Source organism: Perna viridis, chromosome 6 (assembly GCF_037379345.1).
Source record: "Perna viridis isolate PV_CMFRI_1.1 ecotype Kerala chromosome 6, ASM3737934v1, whole genome shotgun sequence".
Lineage (NCBI taxonomy): Eukaryota > Metazoa > Mollusca > Bivalvia > Mytilida > Mytilidae > Perna > Perna viridis.
In genome coordinates this window covers 15,996,722-16,015,833 of record NC_142450.1, presented here as the reverse complement: position 1 = coordinate 16,015,833, position 19,112 = coordinate 15,996,722, and the positions used below count along the sequence as shown (strand labels likewise).

The window sequence follows — 19,112 nt, the reverse complement described above, 5'->3', positions numbered from 1 at the left end:
TTAAATTTAGGTTTTACAGCGCACTTAACTTCCCTTTTCCTCTGCAGCGTGAATATACCAGTGGTGATTAAAAAACAATTGCATGCATTTGTATAATAATGTCATAATTGGTAAATCAGCGGACACATTAACACAAAGAACAATTTAGAAAAAAGCAATCATTACTCATTAATTTAGATGAAACTGATTATTTTTCAACCAAAGACTGATATCTAAAAAAGAACTTGGTAAGAGACATTCTAAGACGCATTATCTCAAACTCTTGATTCAGAAGTCTGTTATGCGGATATTTATGGCGTTCAAGGATATCAGGCTTGTTGGTACTTGCTCTAGTGTAGCGAATCACTGTGAAATATAAACACCATATGCAGGAAATGAAGAAATATATGTGGAACAAGCTGTTTCTCTTTTATCTCGAGCTCTAAGGAATATATAGACGTTAACAGTTTACCAAAAGAAGGGTTGTCGATAAACAATATATCACCAATTTACAATGTATCTGTATTTAAAGTAAAATAATTTAGCATCTTTTAAATTTTTATTCTTGACAAGATTCTGAAGAAATTCAATCTCGTGTGAAAACAAATGATAATGATCAGCCCAATATCAGTTTGGTGCAAATTTTTGATTTAGCTGAAAAACTGTTTCTGCAAACTTACTTTTACTATACACTTGTCTAGCAATTGGTCTATATGCGCAAGTCGATAATGTTCGCTAGATTGGTTTCCACAACTTAGGCCTTTCAATTGAATTAACTCCATCAAGTTATTTGATGCCGAAGCAGGTATTCTCAGATATTTTTCCAGTACACCTACTGTAAATGGAAACAAACATGAATATAAAGACACAGACGTTCATATGTTCCTCCGAGACAAATTTATATCTATCCTATTTTACTATTTTTCCCCGTTTTTAGCTAAATCAAGACAGATCGCCGAATGATAAACATCCTCTTTGTTTGCCAAATAGCGTTAACATTATGGTTGCATATTGAAAATGAGATGAAAAATATGTCTGCTCTACGAACAACTTGGTCGGAAACTATGATTCGATTCTCTTTTAGATTTCCAAACTGCAATATACACTTATATACGTGAGAGAGTAATCAAATGAACCAAGATTCGAGATGTGATACATCAATAAAACATATTGGAATACAAATCTACTTAGTCTTAAACTTAACTATCAGCAAGTGTGAATATATACAAAAAAATTACTTTATATACAGTTTATATATATATATAGCCTATATTTATATGGCCGAGTGGTCTAGGGCGCTGGACTTAGTGCAGGCGTGTTGCCATAGATGTCTGTCACAGCGGTACGAGTTCGAGTCCCGCGGAGGGAACGACCAAAAATTTGCATCGCAAATTAGACAGTTCTAACATCGTTGGGAATTTTTCAGACCTTTTTATACGTTTACATATCTTCACTGTATCAATATGATTCGATGGAGCAGTGTAGCGAATAGAGTCGTCACATTCTGAGACTTTATATGTATATATATGTCTGAAAAATTCTCAATGATGTTAGAACTGTCAAATTTCCGATGCAAATTTTTGATCGTTTCCTCCGCGGGGCTCGAACTCGTACCGCTGTGACATCTATGGTAACACCGCTTGGACTTATCCTACATATTGATACCTAGATGAACTGTCCCGTACTACTAATTTATATTATTTAGTGTTTTCTACTCAGTAATATGACAATTTCCTCTGGAATATTTACCTGATGCACATAAGTGATTATAGACATAAATGTAGGGAAATGGACATTCACAGTTTCCCTCGCTGCACACAGACCACTCAGGGCAGGCATTAGATGTCACACATGACTTTCCAATGTTGGTTAAATTACCACCTAAACAACAAGAATTATTTTCAAAAAGGTAAATAACCTCAGTATGGTTTACAATTGATTTGAAACATTTATATTACATAGCTTTATATGGTAAACCTGAAACGCTTTACAATAAACATAAGTCATACCAACTTTTATTTCCCTGGCCCTTTACAATTATTGAAGTTACTGTCCGATATGGGTTAAATTATCTTTATATACAGTTTGAGTTGCTCTTATGATTAATTCTTTTAATTATCATGGTCCAAAATTTCTTTGGGCCAAATTGTCCGTTATTGGTAAAACCGATAAAGAATTTTCGTTAACATTTTAACTGGCTGATTTAGCCATCCCTAACTCATTTTCAATTAATTACCGATTCTAGCGAATTTGGTCTTAATCGTATTCATAATTATTACTACGGTAAACAATAGAGATATCATGCTTCTTTGAACTATCAAATGATGGTGAAAACCTGATATTGAAACTTGTTTGAGACTAAAGTACACGTAAAAAGGACTCATTTAATAATTCAAACCGGTACGTGTTCTGGTTGAAGCCCGATCTTCTCATATCCTTCAATATTAATTTTAGTCATCACCTCGGTCTAGAGCCAGTGTTTTCGCATATAGTGCGAACGGGTATAAGATTGGTTAGAAGCCCAGTAATACCAAATATTTTAAATTTGGTACCCGCATCATGCGGTATAAACATGTAGAAAATAAAGTGACAAATGAATAGTTCAGGATAAGACAAAATATGTCTTAGTGTTGTGACATGCCTTCCTACGGTTTCGTCCTCAAAGGTATGGTCAACGTTCCAGAGGACGTAAAAACACAATCAAGCAACAAACAATTTGTAAATACATTTTTCTGAAGATTAAGAATCTCTAAAAATTGAATTATATGTTTAGTAAAATTGATTTTGGAAATGCTTTGAAATTCCGGACATAATTAACATTGCAGAGTTATTCTAATAACTAATTTATGCGAACAAATAAGTTCAATTATTATACAACGCAGCTAGCGTCGATTAAGGACTTAAGCTCACCATTTTGAACCTCAAAAGTACGATAAAATGCAAAACTTTGATTGGTTAAAGTAATCTAATTAAAAATTCATTTGCTTTTACAGCAGGATTTTGTCAATGCATCCAGGAAATACTGCTCAGACTGCTTGGTTTATCAGAGGATATGGCGGACGCTAATTTTGGGGATAAGTGATACGATAATGCAATTGGAAAAGTGTTGAAGCTTTTCGGCCAATCAAAATCGCATTTCAACCTCGATGGAAAAGCACTGTTGCCGTGCAGTGTGTGTCGGGCTTTATTCAACCGCCGCAATAAACACCGAGACAATCAATTTTATCCGCTTCAGTACTAGTTGAATGGAAAGAAAATCGTCGTTATGTAATGCGGATTATATCATGGAAAAAATGAATTTATTAACATATGGCTACGTTACATTGAAAGTATATCAAATGTATGACAATGTCTAGCTGGCGTACACACGTGTCGTAGTTTATAAACAGATATATCTCCTTCAGTATTGGGTGAAAGAAAATCGGCATTATCGGTATTTGAAAGGAAACAAAGCATGGACAAAAAACTAATCAATTAACATATAGATGTTTTAAATTGAAAATTTTATAAAGGTATGACAATGTCTAGCTTGCGGCGTACACGCATGTCTTTGTTAATATAGATTTAAATTAGTACAGAATGCGCATATTCGATGACACGGTCCAAGAATGGGTACAGACTTAAGTTAGGGGAAATGGGAATAAATCATGTAAAGTAAAAGTCCAACTACCCTACGCCGTCTCTACTTTTCATCAAACATTTGTGTTTTGTGATGATTTTTATTTGTACAGACAGAGGTGTCAGCAACTCGAGAAAAAAAAAGGAGATTAAATTTCTTAACAGAAAACTAAAAAGTCCTTCTCCAGACAGGCAAATAACTGAGAAAAGACTGCTGAGATCTCTAAGTACGAGCACAAATGAACCAAAACAAAAAAAAAAAAACAATTTCCATCAAATATTAATATACCGAACCTGGTGACTATCCCCCCTTTACCTGAAGCTTGAATTACTGGGGCGTCATGTAGTTCTAAGCTTCCAGTTTCAGAAAGTAAAAGTGTGAGAATATCACTTGGATTTAGCTCCAAAGCAGAAGACACACATTCGAAAGAGAGGGAAGTACATGATCAAGACTTGTGAGGGCTGGAAGGAGAGGGTAAGGTATGCCCAAACACGTGTTTGTTAATGTCAGTTATTGTTTAATAATTAATATGAATAACTAGGTTCAATCACTTGAAGTTTTGGAAAATTGAGATTATATTTCTAAGGGGAAATATATTGGATTCTGTCCCCTCATGAGAAACATGACATGACATGACTTGCACTTTAACAAATTGTATGAGGTTACAGGTAATTGGACCTAATCTTATTAACGGGGTGTCCAATTCATTAAAATTATGTATGTGTTATAGAAAAATTACTTGCATGTACATTTAAAGTATGAATTAACTTTTATGACATATTCTGCATTGAAAAACAATATATTGCAATAGTTAACATTCCAAAACATAATATCATTTATCAAAAGCTTGTTAACAAATATTTTCTGGTTCTGAAATTTGCGTGTTACCCAGTACATATTTCTGCATTAGTTCGCATGATATTGTTTTTACTAAACTCCAGCATGTTACACACTTTGATGCGTTCACGTTTCCCATTTTAGCGTTCGTGCATCGTTTACCGTGCGTTTACACATCGTTTGCGATCGTTCAAACGCACGATAGAAGCGTTCGCTTAAACGCACGATACGAGCCTTCGTTTAAACGCAAGATAGAAGCGTTCGCTTAAACGCACGATACGAGCCTTCGTTTAAACGCAAGATAGGAGCGTTCGTTTATTTCTCTAGTTTGATTATTTCCTTGATTTAATTGTTATTTTTTATATTCTTTTTCTATTATTAGTTTATATTATTTCAATAATTTTATTTTTAAAATATTTTTCTGTCTTCATTATATGTCAATATTATTATTTTTCGTCGTTCGTCTATCATGCGTTTTAACGCACGCTAGAAGCATTCGTTTATCGAGCGTTTGGTGAGCGTTTATTGTGCGTTTGGCTATCGTGCATGTGGGAAACTTAAACGTTTCAAGGAGTGTAGTTTTTGTTAATTAATTGTAATTAATTGTTCTGTTTAACATTTATTTTTCAAGGTAAAGTAAGAGGTTAATTACAGGTTCTTTCTTTTGAATTAGCTAGTAATTTTTTAAGCTAACTAGATTAAAATTGAAATATCTTGGTAAGTAATAATGCTTCTTATTTATAATCACTTAGAGAGGATGGATCATTTATCATATAATTACAATACACTTTGAAAAAAAAATGAAGGCACATACAAATTAAAACCAATATTCACATGAAATCTGGAACTCCATCAATATTTCTTTTCCAAACAATTGTAAAGAACTTACATGTAACTAGTAATCAAGACATTTTCGATTGATTATGTCCATGGAACACTTTTCAACTAGCTCATTTTAGAAAAAAAAATGATACTGTTAAAATATTGATATATTTTGAACAATAATTTTGAGCTTACAGGTATTACTTAGTTTTATGTCGTACACTTTGTACAGCTGACAGTGTATTACCCTAGTGGAAAAAGAAAAATGTTGTCTTTGATGAGAACCATAGGAAAACGTGCCGTGCTATTAGTTGAGGCATGAATATGAAAAACAAAAACCATTACAGATATGTCCTAATGAAATAATTACATTTGCTGCAAAACATATTGAAACTAGATGTGGAAAAAATATGTAAAAGGAGGTCTGGCTCATTGTTGCAACTAAAGAGCTTGCAAGACGTCTTGACATTTGATTGAAAAAGTTTATATAACAGTCTAATCACCAACTGACTTAGTTTAGTTTCTGTTTAGACTGCTGAAAAGGCCACTACTCTTCATCATCAAACCATACTACCACAGAAACATGATTGCATGGTCTGTGATTCAGTATTTTATAGGATGGGGACCACAACATCCTTCCTAGTTATTGCACATCTGCACAAATAACTAAATCCATTCATTTATTCAATGTAATTGTAGTTGTTGATAGAATTACTCGTAAGATGAATAACGGTATTTCTTTCACCATAGATAATATGGAGATCGAGATTGCATCCAACATATAATCAGTCGCTGAACAGGAGATTATTTTAGGATGAGTTGACCTTTGTTCTGGCAACTTCTGTTTTAAGCAATCTTCGTCGGTTTGAAAGATATACAAAGAGAACTATCTGAAACATCTAGAGCACAAATATTCACAAATTGCTGGAGTTAAAACTGAACAGGTACACGCTAGTTACTCTCTAAGTCAAATTTTGTTGCTTATTTTTGTTAAATTCTATCAAGACTTGCATTTGAGTTTATAATTACAAGAGTGTAAAGGAAACACTGAACCTACATGTATGTTCAGGTGATGAATGTGCATGATTTATGTATTCAAAGGTTCCTTAATATTTTTTTATATTTTTGAAAAACCCTTCAAGTAGTTTTCATTTACATATACCCTACGTGTACATTTAAGTGCCAGAAAATGTAATACATGTACATTTGTATTCATTTTTTAGTACCCCTCGGTATATTCAAATGCAATGAAAACAATACTGATAAAGCTGATAAAGTTGCTGAAGGAACTATTAGAGAAATATGTCCCCATGCAAGATAACATGATGACTGATGAAGTTTTCTTTGGAGGTATGTTTCTCTGTAAATTATTTGTATCAAGCTTCAGTAGTGATTTACTATAGGAAATAAGAAATTTTAAATGCTCCCATGAGATTATGCTGCTTTGATTCATATATATGTACGCCCATATCAAACTTGTTTTTATTCAATATAATGCATTTTTAGATTGCCTAGATTTGTCCAGCGTAGTTGGTAAGTACAGGTTCTTTCCAATGATCAGTGGTACAATGTAACTGCAGCTGTATAATAGCTTAATTTACGTATGGTACATGTACATTACAACTACTGTACATATGACGTGATACAAGTAAGAGGTCTGACACTTGAATGAACTTGTACTACTGAAAAAAATAACCAAAGAACTCATTTACATCTTGGCTATTATACCATTTGATCAATCAGATATAAAGTATGTAATAGAAAGCATTATTGCAAAAGTGGTATTGACAATGGTATATGAATTTATGCAGTGTTAAACGGAAATAAAATGCATTTTAAAACACAGCACTTTAATACTCTCTTTTAAAGGTGAGCGCTTAATTAATGAAATGATTTAAGGAGCACAAAAGGCCATGCAAAATGCAGCAAATCCAAAAAAGAAATTAGAAGGCTTCATATCCAAAATGGAAGATTTTCATAGGTTAATAAACTTCCTAGAGATATATTATTACTTTCATGTTTCTATCTCTCCTCCCTTGTCCGTATGTATTTTACAATTATTTCATCACAGTTTACTCAGCCATTGCCCATCAAAAAGGCTTGACATTTTGAAACATTTACCCTGTTGGGATGCCAAATGCTGAAATTCAGTTGCAAAAAAAAGTTGATTACCATTTTGTTTAACGAGGACTTCATTTATTTGCCTTATATTTAAAGAGTGGCTATCACTAGTCGTCATTGCACAAAGATTTCTTGTTATAATGCCAATATATATTCTAGCTTCTTTTGCCCTCCTGAACCAATTGTTCACCCTCTCTTGAAAAAAACATATTTTGATTTCCCCCCTATTAAGGTCAATTTATTTCAAAATGACAGCAGTAAATTAATAAAAATAAATAAAAAGAATAAAATCTTCCCATAATTTTGAAAAATGTTGAATGGGAATCTAAGAATATTTTTGATGGCCTAATCAAATATTTTTAAATGTCAAATGTAATTAACATTTACGTATCATTTCTTAAATCTAGAAGCGAATTACAGACATACCGAAATGATGTCTCCTGTGTGTATTGCTTTTAGGCACTGTGACTTTACTCCTAACACTTTTTTTATATGACGTCGAAAATTAAAATTTGTATTGACAGTAGTATAGATCTACTATAATTACTTTGTAAGTATATGTGAAGTAGGAACATTTTTATCAAACCCAAAGTTAACATTTATTTTACGAAATTCATTGTTGGTCTAATAAGGCCTGTCTTATAGATCTGCATATTTTTTTTTATTTTGTAGGCCATATTCAAACTTTGATGAAGGCAATGACATCTGTCAACCCCTACGAACAATAGCAACTGATACCTTATGTGCGTTGAAAATGACAACAGTGCTTCGTAATTAAACTGTGTTTTAAATGAGCTTTTGATGTGTAAAACATGTTGTTTTTGTTTTATCATCTCTTAAGTGCTTTCACGATAACAGCGCTTTATAGTTCGACTGTAAATGAGTTTTTGGGTGGGTAAAATTGTATCTATTTCATATATTGTACTTAGAAACATATCGTTTTAGAGTAATCAAGGGAACCAAGCTTATAGCGGTAATCAAAAGAATGTAATCCAGGTACAAAGACCAGACATGGAAAACAGACATACACAACAAAGAATATAAAGTAACTAAAATCATACATACAAAGTAACAAAAGCAAATGAGCCACTCGGATTCCAAAAAAACTGGGAGCATAGACCAGATGCACCGGTAGGAAAAGCGTCCTGTACTTTTCTAGAAACACCCACTGAGTTGCTCATAAAAAAGTCAGGTCCGGGGTAGATAAACGAGGAAAGGAAAACTATGACATGTTGAACAAATCAGTTTTCATGGCTGAGATGGACACATCGTAACGATCCACGAGTTCATGATGACGACTATAAAACCTCTGTAGTGATGACATCAATTTTGTGGCAACATAACCCATACGAAGCCAATTTGCTAGAATTCTAGCGCAATGCAAAAAGTCTGCGATGCAGAAAGTTACGGCAAACTCTGGTATAGCGTATGAGCTGTGATATGAACACTTCATACGCAGGTGCTGAAGGTATGTTGCCACAGATAAAAGAAAATCAGTTCAACATCACTTTAGTAGTGTTATGAGCACGTTAAGATTGTTCAGTATTTTCTGTCAAGGGAAAACACTTATATGTCTAGTATTGTTATGTAGATAAAATTTTAACAGTCTCGCATTATGTGTATACTTGAATTAGATATTGAATCAGATTACTTTCCTAAATATTATTTATTTTAAAATGCAAATTTATAGTGTAGTAACTTATGTTTTTTGTAACGTCCTTGACTATCTATTTCGAGTCTCGTATGGACGGCCCTATTTGTGGACTTTAAATCATTATGTTATCTTATTTTGATAGTATTTGATGTATAAATAAAACAAAAATTAATTAATGAAGCAAATGTTTATCATTTATGAGTAATAAAATGACAAAAATTGTAATTTCGGCGTAAATATAGAACAATTATGAAGTAGCTATTGATAATGTGTATTTCATGTATTCGTCCTGAATTTTGCTGGGGAAACGAAGCGTCATATCATATCATAAGAAATTTATTTAAGAATTAAGTTGTGCAGTGAATTTTGTTAATCTCTCCGAGTCGTCGTAAGATTGTTTTACTATGCCTCGTGATTTATTTCTAAATATAGATAGATTCTTGATTTTATCACAATTAAATTGATGTATGCCACACAAAAATTGGTGGAGTGGAGATGAAACTTCAAAATAGTACGTGTAACTTTCGTTTCTTTTTTGTTAAAAAAAAAACTCAAAATGCTCAAATAAAAAACTTTTTAGATATTCAAAATATCCGATTTTTCTTTCATTTAACTACGATATTATATGCATGTATATTCGTAAATTATCCTTTGAATCGCAGTGCATATATATACAACAATGAAATACGTTGCAAAGGATATGGATTTTATTGCATTTACCCGCTTATGTCTAAAATTTCATGGATGTTTTTATTGAAGTTAATGTATGAATATTATGATTCCTTTGGTAACTTTCACGTAATAATGACACACTAGTTAAATACTCACACAAAAAGGGGTACAGTGTGATGTTAAAGCTTGTAAACATCCCCGTATTCCATATATGGAAAATAAGCCGCGTCTGTCAAATTTGAAAGAAATGTGAAATTATCAAACTTCTTGAGAATATTCAAGTGAAAATGACGGGTGATGCTTTAAACTGTTTATATATGTCCTATTTCTTTCAATTGTTCTTGGTAGAATTCCTCAAAAGTGCCTTTAAAGGAATCGCCAACAGACGTTGACGTAGACGTTTCTTAAAACATTGAAGCTGTTTATGACTTCAACAGTTTCAGCATAAATTATGGTCAAGGAAAAGTGGCATTCAAATGCGTTTCGAACATATTTTCGATCAACTCTGCAAGAACAATTTAAGAGTGCATTCACTGTAAAAACAAAGATAACTTGGTGGTATCAATTTTGCAGTTTTATCAATAATCTTACAGTTTGTTTTCATTAAAAACTTATTAAATTATTAATAATTTGGTAGTGTTTCTTTATTGCCAACTTATTTAATTCTTTTATCAAACATTTAGTAATTGATGGGGCTGCTGCTTTCCCTTATTTATGTACTTTAAATGTATGTAGTAGGAAAACTCTTAGGTTTTCCTGATGATTTTGTGAAGGCCTTTTTTAGACCAACCTTTGCATTGTCATGTTTAATTTACACATGTACGTTTTGCCGGCTGCTTACATGTATGTATCAAGAGTTAAATTTGTTTAATGTTAATTCAAATAAATGGTTTTACAGCGTGTATTTACATGCATGCCATTTAATAAGATTTTCGCAGTATACTTGGTTGCATTATTTAGTAAATTATGAGATGGGCATACATACTTTTGTACCTTCAATCTGCAGTACACTCTTGTTATAATAATGATAATAATAATAATAACAATAATAATAATAATAATAACAGTCATAATTATATATATAAGGTGCCTATTTTCAACGTCTATTTCCACTTAATTATACAAAATCTCCATTGAAAAAGCTTAATTCCATGTTCTTCCTCAATCGCTTTTTGCAAAATTAGATTATTACGCTTCAATTAACCGACTGAATTTTCAGATTCTTGAATATTTGAGCAACTGTTTGAAAATAAATTTAAACCAAGCTGAAATAAATCTGTCAATATTTCCTTTATGCAAATTCTAAAGCAACCATAGTTTTCCGAAAGGGATATATTTCCCTCTGACTTCTATATTCAAGTGTAAACGGTCGAGGAAATTACATTGCTAGACCATTTCGAAATGTGAGTTGTAATTGTTACTTAATTGTATATATGATATGTAAAGTCACATCTCAAAACATAATCTATAAAGGGCCGCCATTTTATCAGATGCAAACAGTTATTTATATAATATATAATATTATATAATAGCAATATTTAAGTTGTATAAAGAACGTCTGCAGTTTTGAAGTTGAGACAGAAAATACCAGAGTGAGCCCTATTGGGCAAAATTTTGTATTTGTCGAGATCTTAAAATCTTATTTTTCGTTTCAAAGAAGTCACAGTATATTTACTTAATGTTTTCATTGGATATTATCCATGGCTTTTAATATTGAGATTGAAAATACCAGGCAGATTGAAAAGGTTTAAAAAGGAAAAAAAGATTATAACGGAAATCAAAATAATGTAATCCAGGGACAAAGACAAGAAATAGAAAACGGACACACACAACAATGTAAAATAACCAATTTAATACCTACAAAGAAACAAAGGTAAATTAGCAACTAGGAGCATATACTTGGTGCACTGGTAGGGATTAACAAAGGGCAAACGATAAAGACTTTCATCCCTATTCATTTTTTATTTTCAACTGTTGTTCCCTCAATACAAAATAAGTACCATCTTAAAAAAAGATAGCCGAAGCAGTAAAATTTTACTCTTGTTACTTTTTCATTTACGAAAATAACACATGGCTCACAATTTCAATTTCCGATACAGTTTTATCGAACGCCACTAAGTTCTTTGTTTTTGGCCAATCGGGAAACAGAATTGCGATCAGGTGACTTGCGTTTTTATAGAAGAACGTCTTTAAGTTCAAAGGATAAGAAGCGAAACTATACTGACTGCATCGGAAGAATAATTGATCTGACTCTCTGCAGAAGATGACAAATATGATTCTTTACCATGACAAAGAGATGAAAACAAAAAACAAAAAGCTGATTCGAAATAAAAAGTATTGCACAACATGTACTAAAAATGAATACTCAAGCAATAAATGTATTATTCTTAATGTTCACTGGCATAATTATAAGCGATGAATGACAAAATGCAATTTGAATCAATACAATACAAAATTCTTTGATCAATTATGCTTGTTAGCTCTGGCGTGCAATAATCACGTGTATTAAAGATGTCATGAAGTATTGATAACATGCGAAAACGAAGCATTTTCTTCACACAAAGATAAACCAATAGGGAACATTATTTATTGTTTTATCATCTGTAAATATGAGAAAAAAAATGTTCTCGGATATTTTACCGTTATTGTTTGAATTTTTAATCAATTGCAATAAAATCTCCTTTTTAAGAAATGGAATATTCTCATGCCATTATTTTTTTTTCATTTTTGTTCATATGTGGCATAGTCTATTTTATTTAACTGGTCACATTATACGTATCAAAATCAAATGATAATATGTTTACTTTATATGCTTCTCATTGCTATTATCAGCGAGTCCTTGCCTCTGTATGTAAATTTCCTTGTAGTCCTCTATGGTTAAAGGGTAAGTTATCTGGCCCGATTGTTTCATTTATATTGCTGCGACATCGGAAACAAAAGAAAAACAGCAAAATTATGTGATTGAATTTCAGAAATCGTCATTCTTTCACATATTTGCTGCATAATAGTATTACTGCTATTTGAAAGTCACATTTGGGCTTTTTGTGCATATTATTTTTTGTTGTTGACAATTCATGGAAATCACTTTTTTTCTATTGGAGTATTTAGCAGCGTTTCCATAACTACATATAAAATAGCACACGGACATTTTACATTTAAGATTTTGGACGCTTCGTATGGAGACGTTTGTCTATTAATAAGTAAAGCAATCTTGTAAGTACTGACTTTTTTCTTTAAAAATGACACTAGACCAGGAATAAGTTGAGAACTCCATTAGGCAATTCAGCTAGCAATGTCATCCGTTGTAGAAATAATGTTCGCGCCATGCAGGCAAACTTTATTAGTAAGTTTACAATTAACCTATGAACTATAGGCAATTCTTTATACTGAAAACGCCTAAGCTAAATCTTGTGGAATTGTATTTTCTTTCTTTTTCGGTTAATACTCTAATTATTCGTTTTTTTGTGTTGCTGTTGCTTTTAATATTTGGTTTTGTTTTTGTTTTTTGGTTTTTGTCGAGAAGACAACAGATTTGTTAAAATTACTACACAAATAGAAGGTGTTATATCAAAGAATTGTACGCATACGTGCTTTGTGACCAAGGACCAGTTGGCTCGAAAACAAGTCCCAGTACGAAGAAAATGTAGCATCAAATTCGTCACACCAAAAAGCAAAGTTAGATAAATTAACGCCAAATACTGCACTGAACCCACTGTTAGTCAATTTGCTACAGACAGTGTGAAGTCAGCCTCATATCTTGATCTACACTTAGAGATCGATGATAAAGGAAAACCATTGACCAAACTTTACGACAAACATGATGACTTTTCATTCAGAATTGTTAAATTTCCTTTCATCTGTGGCAACATTCCTTCGTCTCCTGCGTATGGAGTGTTCATATCACAAGCCAGGGCTTGCCGAAACTACGCAGACTTTTTATATCTCGCTAGAACTCTAACAAATAGGCTTCTGGAACAGGGTTATGTTGCTACAAGATTGAAGTCATCACTACTGAAGTTTTATGGCTATCATCATAAACTCGTGGATCGTTATGGTGTATCCATCAGCACCATGAAAACTGGTGTATTCAACGGGTCATAGTTTTCCTTTCCTCGTTTGTCTACCCCGGACTTGACTTTTTATGAACAACTCGGCGGGTGTTTCTAGAAAAGCAGAGGACGCTTACCCTACCGGTGCACCTGGTCCATGCTCCCAGTTTTTAGTGGAATCTGAGTTGCTCATTTGCTTTTGTTACTTTGTATGTATGATTTTAGTTACTTTATGTTCTTTGTTGTGAATGTCTGTTTTCCATGTCTGGTCTTTGTCCCTGCATTACATTCTTTTCATTACCGCTATAACCTTGGTTCCTTGATTACTCTTTGCCAACTCAAAGCATAGCGAATAAAATTGCTAACATGTACAGATTACAATATGCAAAAAAGGTTCAAAACGGATATTTATTTCTACTGCTGTCAGGTTCAATGTGGCAAAGGTAAGCTATATTTCAATATCTAAATCGGTGTTGTCAGTGCTGTTATGGTTTGTATAGGTTCATGTTAGATTAAAAAAAAAAAAACAGTCTTTATATGATTAATATTGTGTCAATAATACCATTACGATGAAACAAATCAAACAAATGAGACCAGAAGCAAATGCCTAATGCTAAAAGCGTTAGACTTTGTATTACAGGATGGCCTATCTCATGAAAAGTATACCCCATTAACTGGTTAAAATTACAAATTTGACTCCATGATGACCCACGTGACAAGACAGAAAAAAGACAACAAAAGATTTCTCCTCGGAGGGGCATGTACTTTGATTAAAAGTTGGTGAAATCTCTCTTTTCTTTTTTTAAGCATTTATTTAACATTGTGTAAGTCCAGAAATCTTTATCCTTAAATTTATCCTTGGATTTGGTCATGTCAATACACACGAAGCAAGAGATTCCCACTAATTTGACGGAACTCGCCGTACACGAATGTAACTCAACGAAACTCGCCCTAACATAGCCTTATGCGACAGACCGCGAAAGACAGGGGAAATTATTTATAATTATTCATAATTAGTGCAGATGAAAATCGTGGTACCATATTAAATGATATTAAATCTCATATTTTGTGCACTTATTCCGATAAGCAGATAAATGCGACAGTAGGGGCGGTTCCAGTGATAAACAAAAGGGAGGGTTGATGAGAAAAAAGCGGGATTGAAGGTTATTAAAAGCTTGTTTTGTCCTCATTAAGTCAACAAATTTTTCCAATAATAAAGAGTTTCCAAATACCTTCTTTCTCCGCCACTGCGAAAGTACATGCAAAATGCATATTTTAAGTCACAAATTTAGTTATAGTCTAGATTTAGTCATTTATCAACCCGAATGTCAATCAAATGCACATAAGCTTGAGTGCGTTTCATATAAACATATTTATTTTAAACTTAAAAGTTTTGGATAAGTGTCATAGTTTAAAAGATTTTGAAGTCAATAGGTTATGTTGTATGGAATAATTGAAAGCACATTTTTATGAGGCACGGGATATTTTGTCTCTTTCAATGACCTTATGCAAATTTTAAAATGCCGCCAAAAGTCAATTTATTTGTTATGTCACTTCTTAAACGTCCAATTACAAGGCAATCGCCCCACATCGAGAGATTTGATATATAATATTGAAAATGCATGTGTGTCTAAAGTATTATTTATAAAACATTTCAACAATAAGATTGGAATCGATTTATGGTACTTACACTTTTCCTGCATGTACAATTACACAAAATTATAACTTGGAATACGACAAAATAAACGCGCAACTAACTATTGGTCGCTCTCCCTAAAATCGAATATTCGACGGTTGTTTCTAGGAAAGCAGAGGACGCTTAGCTTACCGGTGCTCCTGGTCCATGCTTCCAGTTTTTAGTGGAGTCCGAGTGGCTTATTTTTTTTTTGTTACTTTGTATGTATGATTTTAGTTATTTTATGTTCTACACAAATAACGTGTTAAGTAATGTATTCTTAAAAAAAATGAAAATTTAAAAAATCTCTATTTGTAACTTTGGTGATATATATCATTCAAGACCAGTCAATTATCATTTTACAAATTAAATTTCGTTTATATTTTCGCAGTTGTCTTGAAATACTCTCTACACATATATACATAGGTCTTTTTACAAAATCATAAATTACTCTTAATGACTACACGAATTAAAAAAACTTTGCAGATATTCCCATTTTTTCTTTCAAACCACTTTTCACATTTAGATAGATTAACGGTTATACCTCCTGAAACGTCGTGTGCGTGCATCGTGTTCTTGGTGTGCTTGTTTTGTGGGATCGTGTAACGAGCAGCGTTGGATTCGGGTGCCTGTGCCTTTCGTGTGCGTACTTCGTGCTTCGTTTTCCGTGTATTTGCAACGGTTCTGTATTCTGATTGGATTATAAATATAGTTCATAAGGTAGATCATTTGTTTTACGGAATACCGTTGTGATTCCGTTTTCTATGCGAAAATCAGTGTTTTACATTGAAAAGAAAATATTTGGTCAGTAATCAATAGATGTAGTAAATAGTTGGTTTCAAACATTCGTACATTATTTGTACATATAATGAAATATTGCAAAAAATGGAAGTGCCTTACGAAATGTTCGGGGAAAAGCTTTCTGAACTATAAAGCTGTTTGTTTGTAGCTTTAAAATATTGAGCATAATTTATCCAAATTTTATGCATTTTCAACATTTTTTCAGTGCCAGACCAATGAAAATGTTTTCGCAATGTTCAATGTATAATAAAAATGGAGACTTTTCATATCAACAATGCAACATTTTCTTTTTCGCCCAAGTTTTCACTTCATAGCCACTTGGTAGCAAGAAAGTGACCTTGAATTTATTTCATCAAGAATTTTGCTTATGTGCAAATTATAGGGAGCCTTCTTGGTCTGGCTTTAGGGAATTAACGTTATTTCATTGTTGACGACGCAAAAGAGGTATTAAAGCCCTGTTCCTTAATATCGGTTATTTTAAGTGTATCGTGTGAGGTTTTTTTTTTTTCAGATGCGCATTCACTCCATAACCACCCTTTGAAATGTTTATACAAATATGTGATCAACCCCCAAACTGGGTCTTGTTCTCTCGTACCTTTTAATAGTTGAATTGGCGAAAAAAGTCGGAAGGGAACTTTTTAGCATTTTGTCTTAAATTATTATGCAAAACTTCCTGTAGTTATCAAAGAATTACTCCAAATAATGCTTTCCGGTAGGTTATGAAATTGGTCCCTTGCTAATTCGAAAAATATTTTTTTCATCGAACTTGCATGCATTTTTGTGCTGAACAAGTTTACTAAGTTTATTTTATCAAATTGCAAAACCCAGGAGACGAATGGACAGAGTGAAGGATGCTCAACTGAATTGGGAATAATGTGCGTGTTTAGCGTGCTTCGTGTGCGTGGCATTTGAAACGTTACACGTTTCAGGAGGTTTAAACCTAAATTTAAGCGTGCACTTTGACAGTATAAACACATTTTATCATACAAATGTATGTTTTAAAATGTATAAATTTGAAACAATTGTTTTCCCTATTTCCAGGACAGTTTTTGTCAGGAACTGTCAGTGTATAGGGCAAAATTTGTTCTTACCTAGGACAGCCTCTGTCAGGATCTGTCAGGATTTCTGTTCTGTCAGCTGTCGTACACTACCAGGAATTTAACTACAGATTTTATGTACTTTTAATGCCTATTTAAAATCAGTATTTTTTCTTTCACAAAACATTTCAGTGTAGAATTTCTTTTGGCAATTTCAGTACTTACATTTTTTTTTGCATTTTTACAGTACTTTGATTTTTGTCACTTTTCAGTACTGTAAATTTTAGCCAATTTTCAGTACTGTAAATTTTAGCCAATTTTCAGTACTGAAAATTTCAGTAAACTTCAGGTACTTAAAATTTCAGTCAATTGTCAGCACTGATAATTTCAGTAACTTTCAATACTGTAAATGTCAGTCATTTTTCAGTACTGTGGTTCTCTGTCGTTTTTCAGTACAAATAATTGATTAACGATAATTTATCGAAAAAGAACCCCTTGATTTATTATACTCGTGTTGTCGGAATATTCAACTTCGTTCATTTCATGTTTATAAACAAAACACAGGTGCTATTTATAGATCTTTCGTGCATTTACCGAGAAGAAGATGAATGTGAAAATTCAAGCGCGTAAGTGATACCGACGGAAAACGGAAACTGGCGTTCAAAGTCGCTGGAAAAGTCGCCGGATAAATTTTATTGACATCTTCCTGCCACACAGACTTCATCAGAAGAAGAAATTATTCATTTAACAAGTTACTTGAGCTTTGAACTGGTGCAGTGTTCGACAAACACAAGTCACAAGTCCTGATATTTACCCCCTAACCACACACACACACACACACACAATTTTTATATTACCTCTCAAATTGGGCTTTTTACCCATTTCAACAAAAAAAATGAAATATTGTTAACCGTTGAAAAGGTCCTGTTACAGGATCATGCTGAATGCTAGAAGAATTCATGTTTTTACCGTTTGCAAAGGCAGCATATGTTTCTTTTCAGTATGCACTAGTTATACTGTAGGTCCAAAATGCAATATTTCTAGTCCACATAATCATGACGTTCAACGAGTCATTTTAAAAATCTGACCATGCAGAATAAAAAATTCACTAAGATGGCAAACTTGCAATGCATTTGGACTACAAAGAACAATACATGTACATTGTGTATTTCAAGACACCTACATGCAACTTTTAAGATACTAAGTTACATACATGTATGTAAAAGTGAACCTGCTCAGAAAAGATATTGCAAAAAACATTAAATTAGAATTCCACTTTTATCTTAAATATGATTTTTGTTATTTTAAAAACCCACCATTTGTGGGTAGTTTGAAAAACATGTTCACAAACTCCAGAAAAATATTCACGTTGCAGCCAGGGCCTAGTCCTCATATCTGTATAGTGACCAAATCTTAATAAGACATTCAATTATTTATTAAGGGGAGGGTACTCAATAGGGACAGAGAGGACACTGCCTCCTCCATTTTGCCCGAGCAAGGATACTATAGTCTATGGTTGAAGTAATTGCTTAAGCCTCACTTTTATAATTCAATATACAACATATGTACATTATTGTCTCTTTTTACTACAAACCATGCACAAGTAATGTCAATTAAAATTTGAAAAAAAGTATGAAGGTTTAAAGCTAAACGTTGTATACACTATTCAGGGTGAAATGTGTATTAGTTTATTCACGGTATATGATTTTTCTGTAAAATATAAAATCCAACTTATTTTTTTAGACATTATGTTTTTGCATTTGAAAATTACTTGTTTAATTCTATCTTTTTACATTTTCATAGCAGGCTTACGCCATAATGGTTTACTGTTCTTAAAGAGTCATAT

General features: G+C 32.7%; 1 protein-coding gene across 1 annotated transcript in view; it reads right to left on the bottom strand.

The window, feature by feature from the left end:
- Positions 1-19,112, bottom strand: part of LOC148613845 (hemicentin-2-like) — a 53,471-nt gene that overhangs the window by 22,360 nt on the left and 11,999 nt on the right. The window contains exons 2-3 of the mRNA XM_088587481.1: positions 1,729-1,860; positions 660-814 (exon numbers count right to left, since the gene is read on the bottom strand). Of these exons, the coding sequence (XP_088443607.1) occupies positions 660-814; positions 1,729-1,860 (287 nt within the window). The remainder of the gene's footprint in view (positions 1-659; positions 815-1,728; positions 1,861-19,112) is intronic.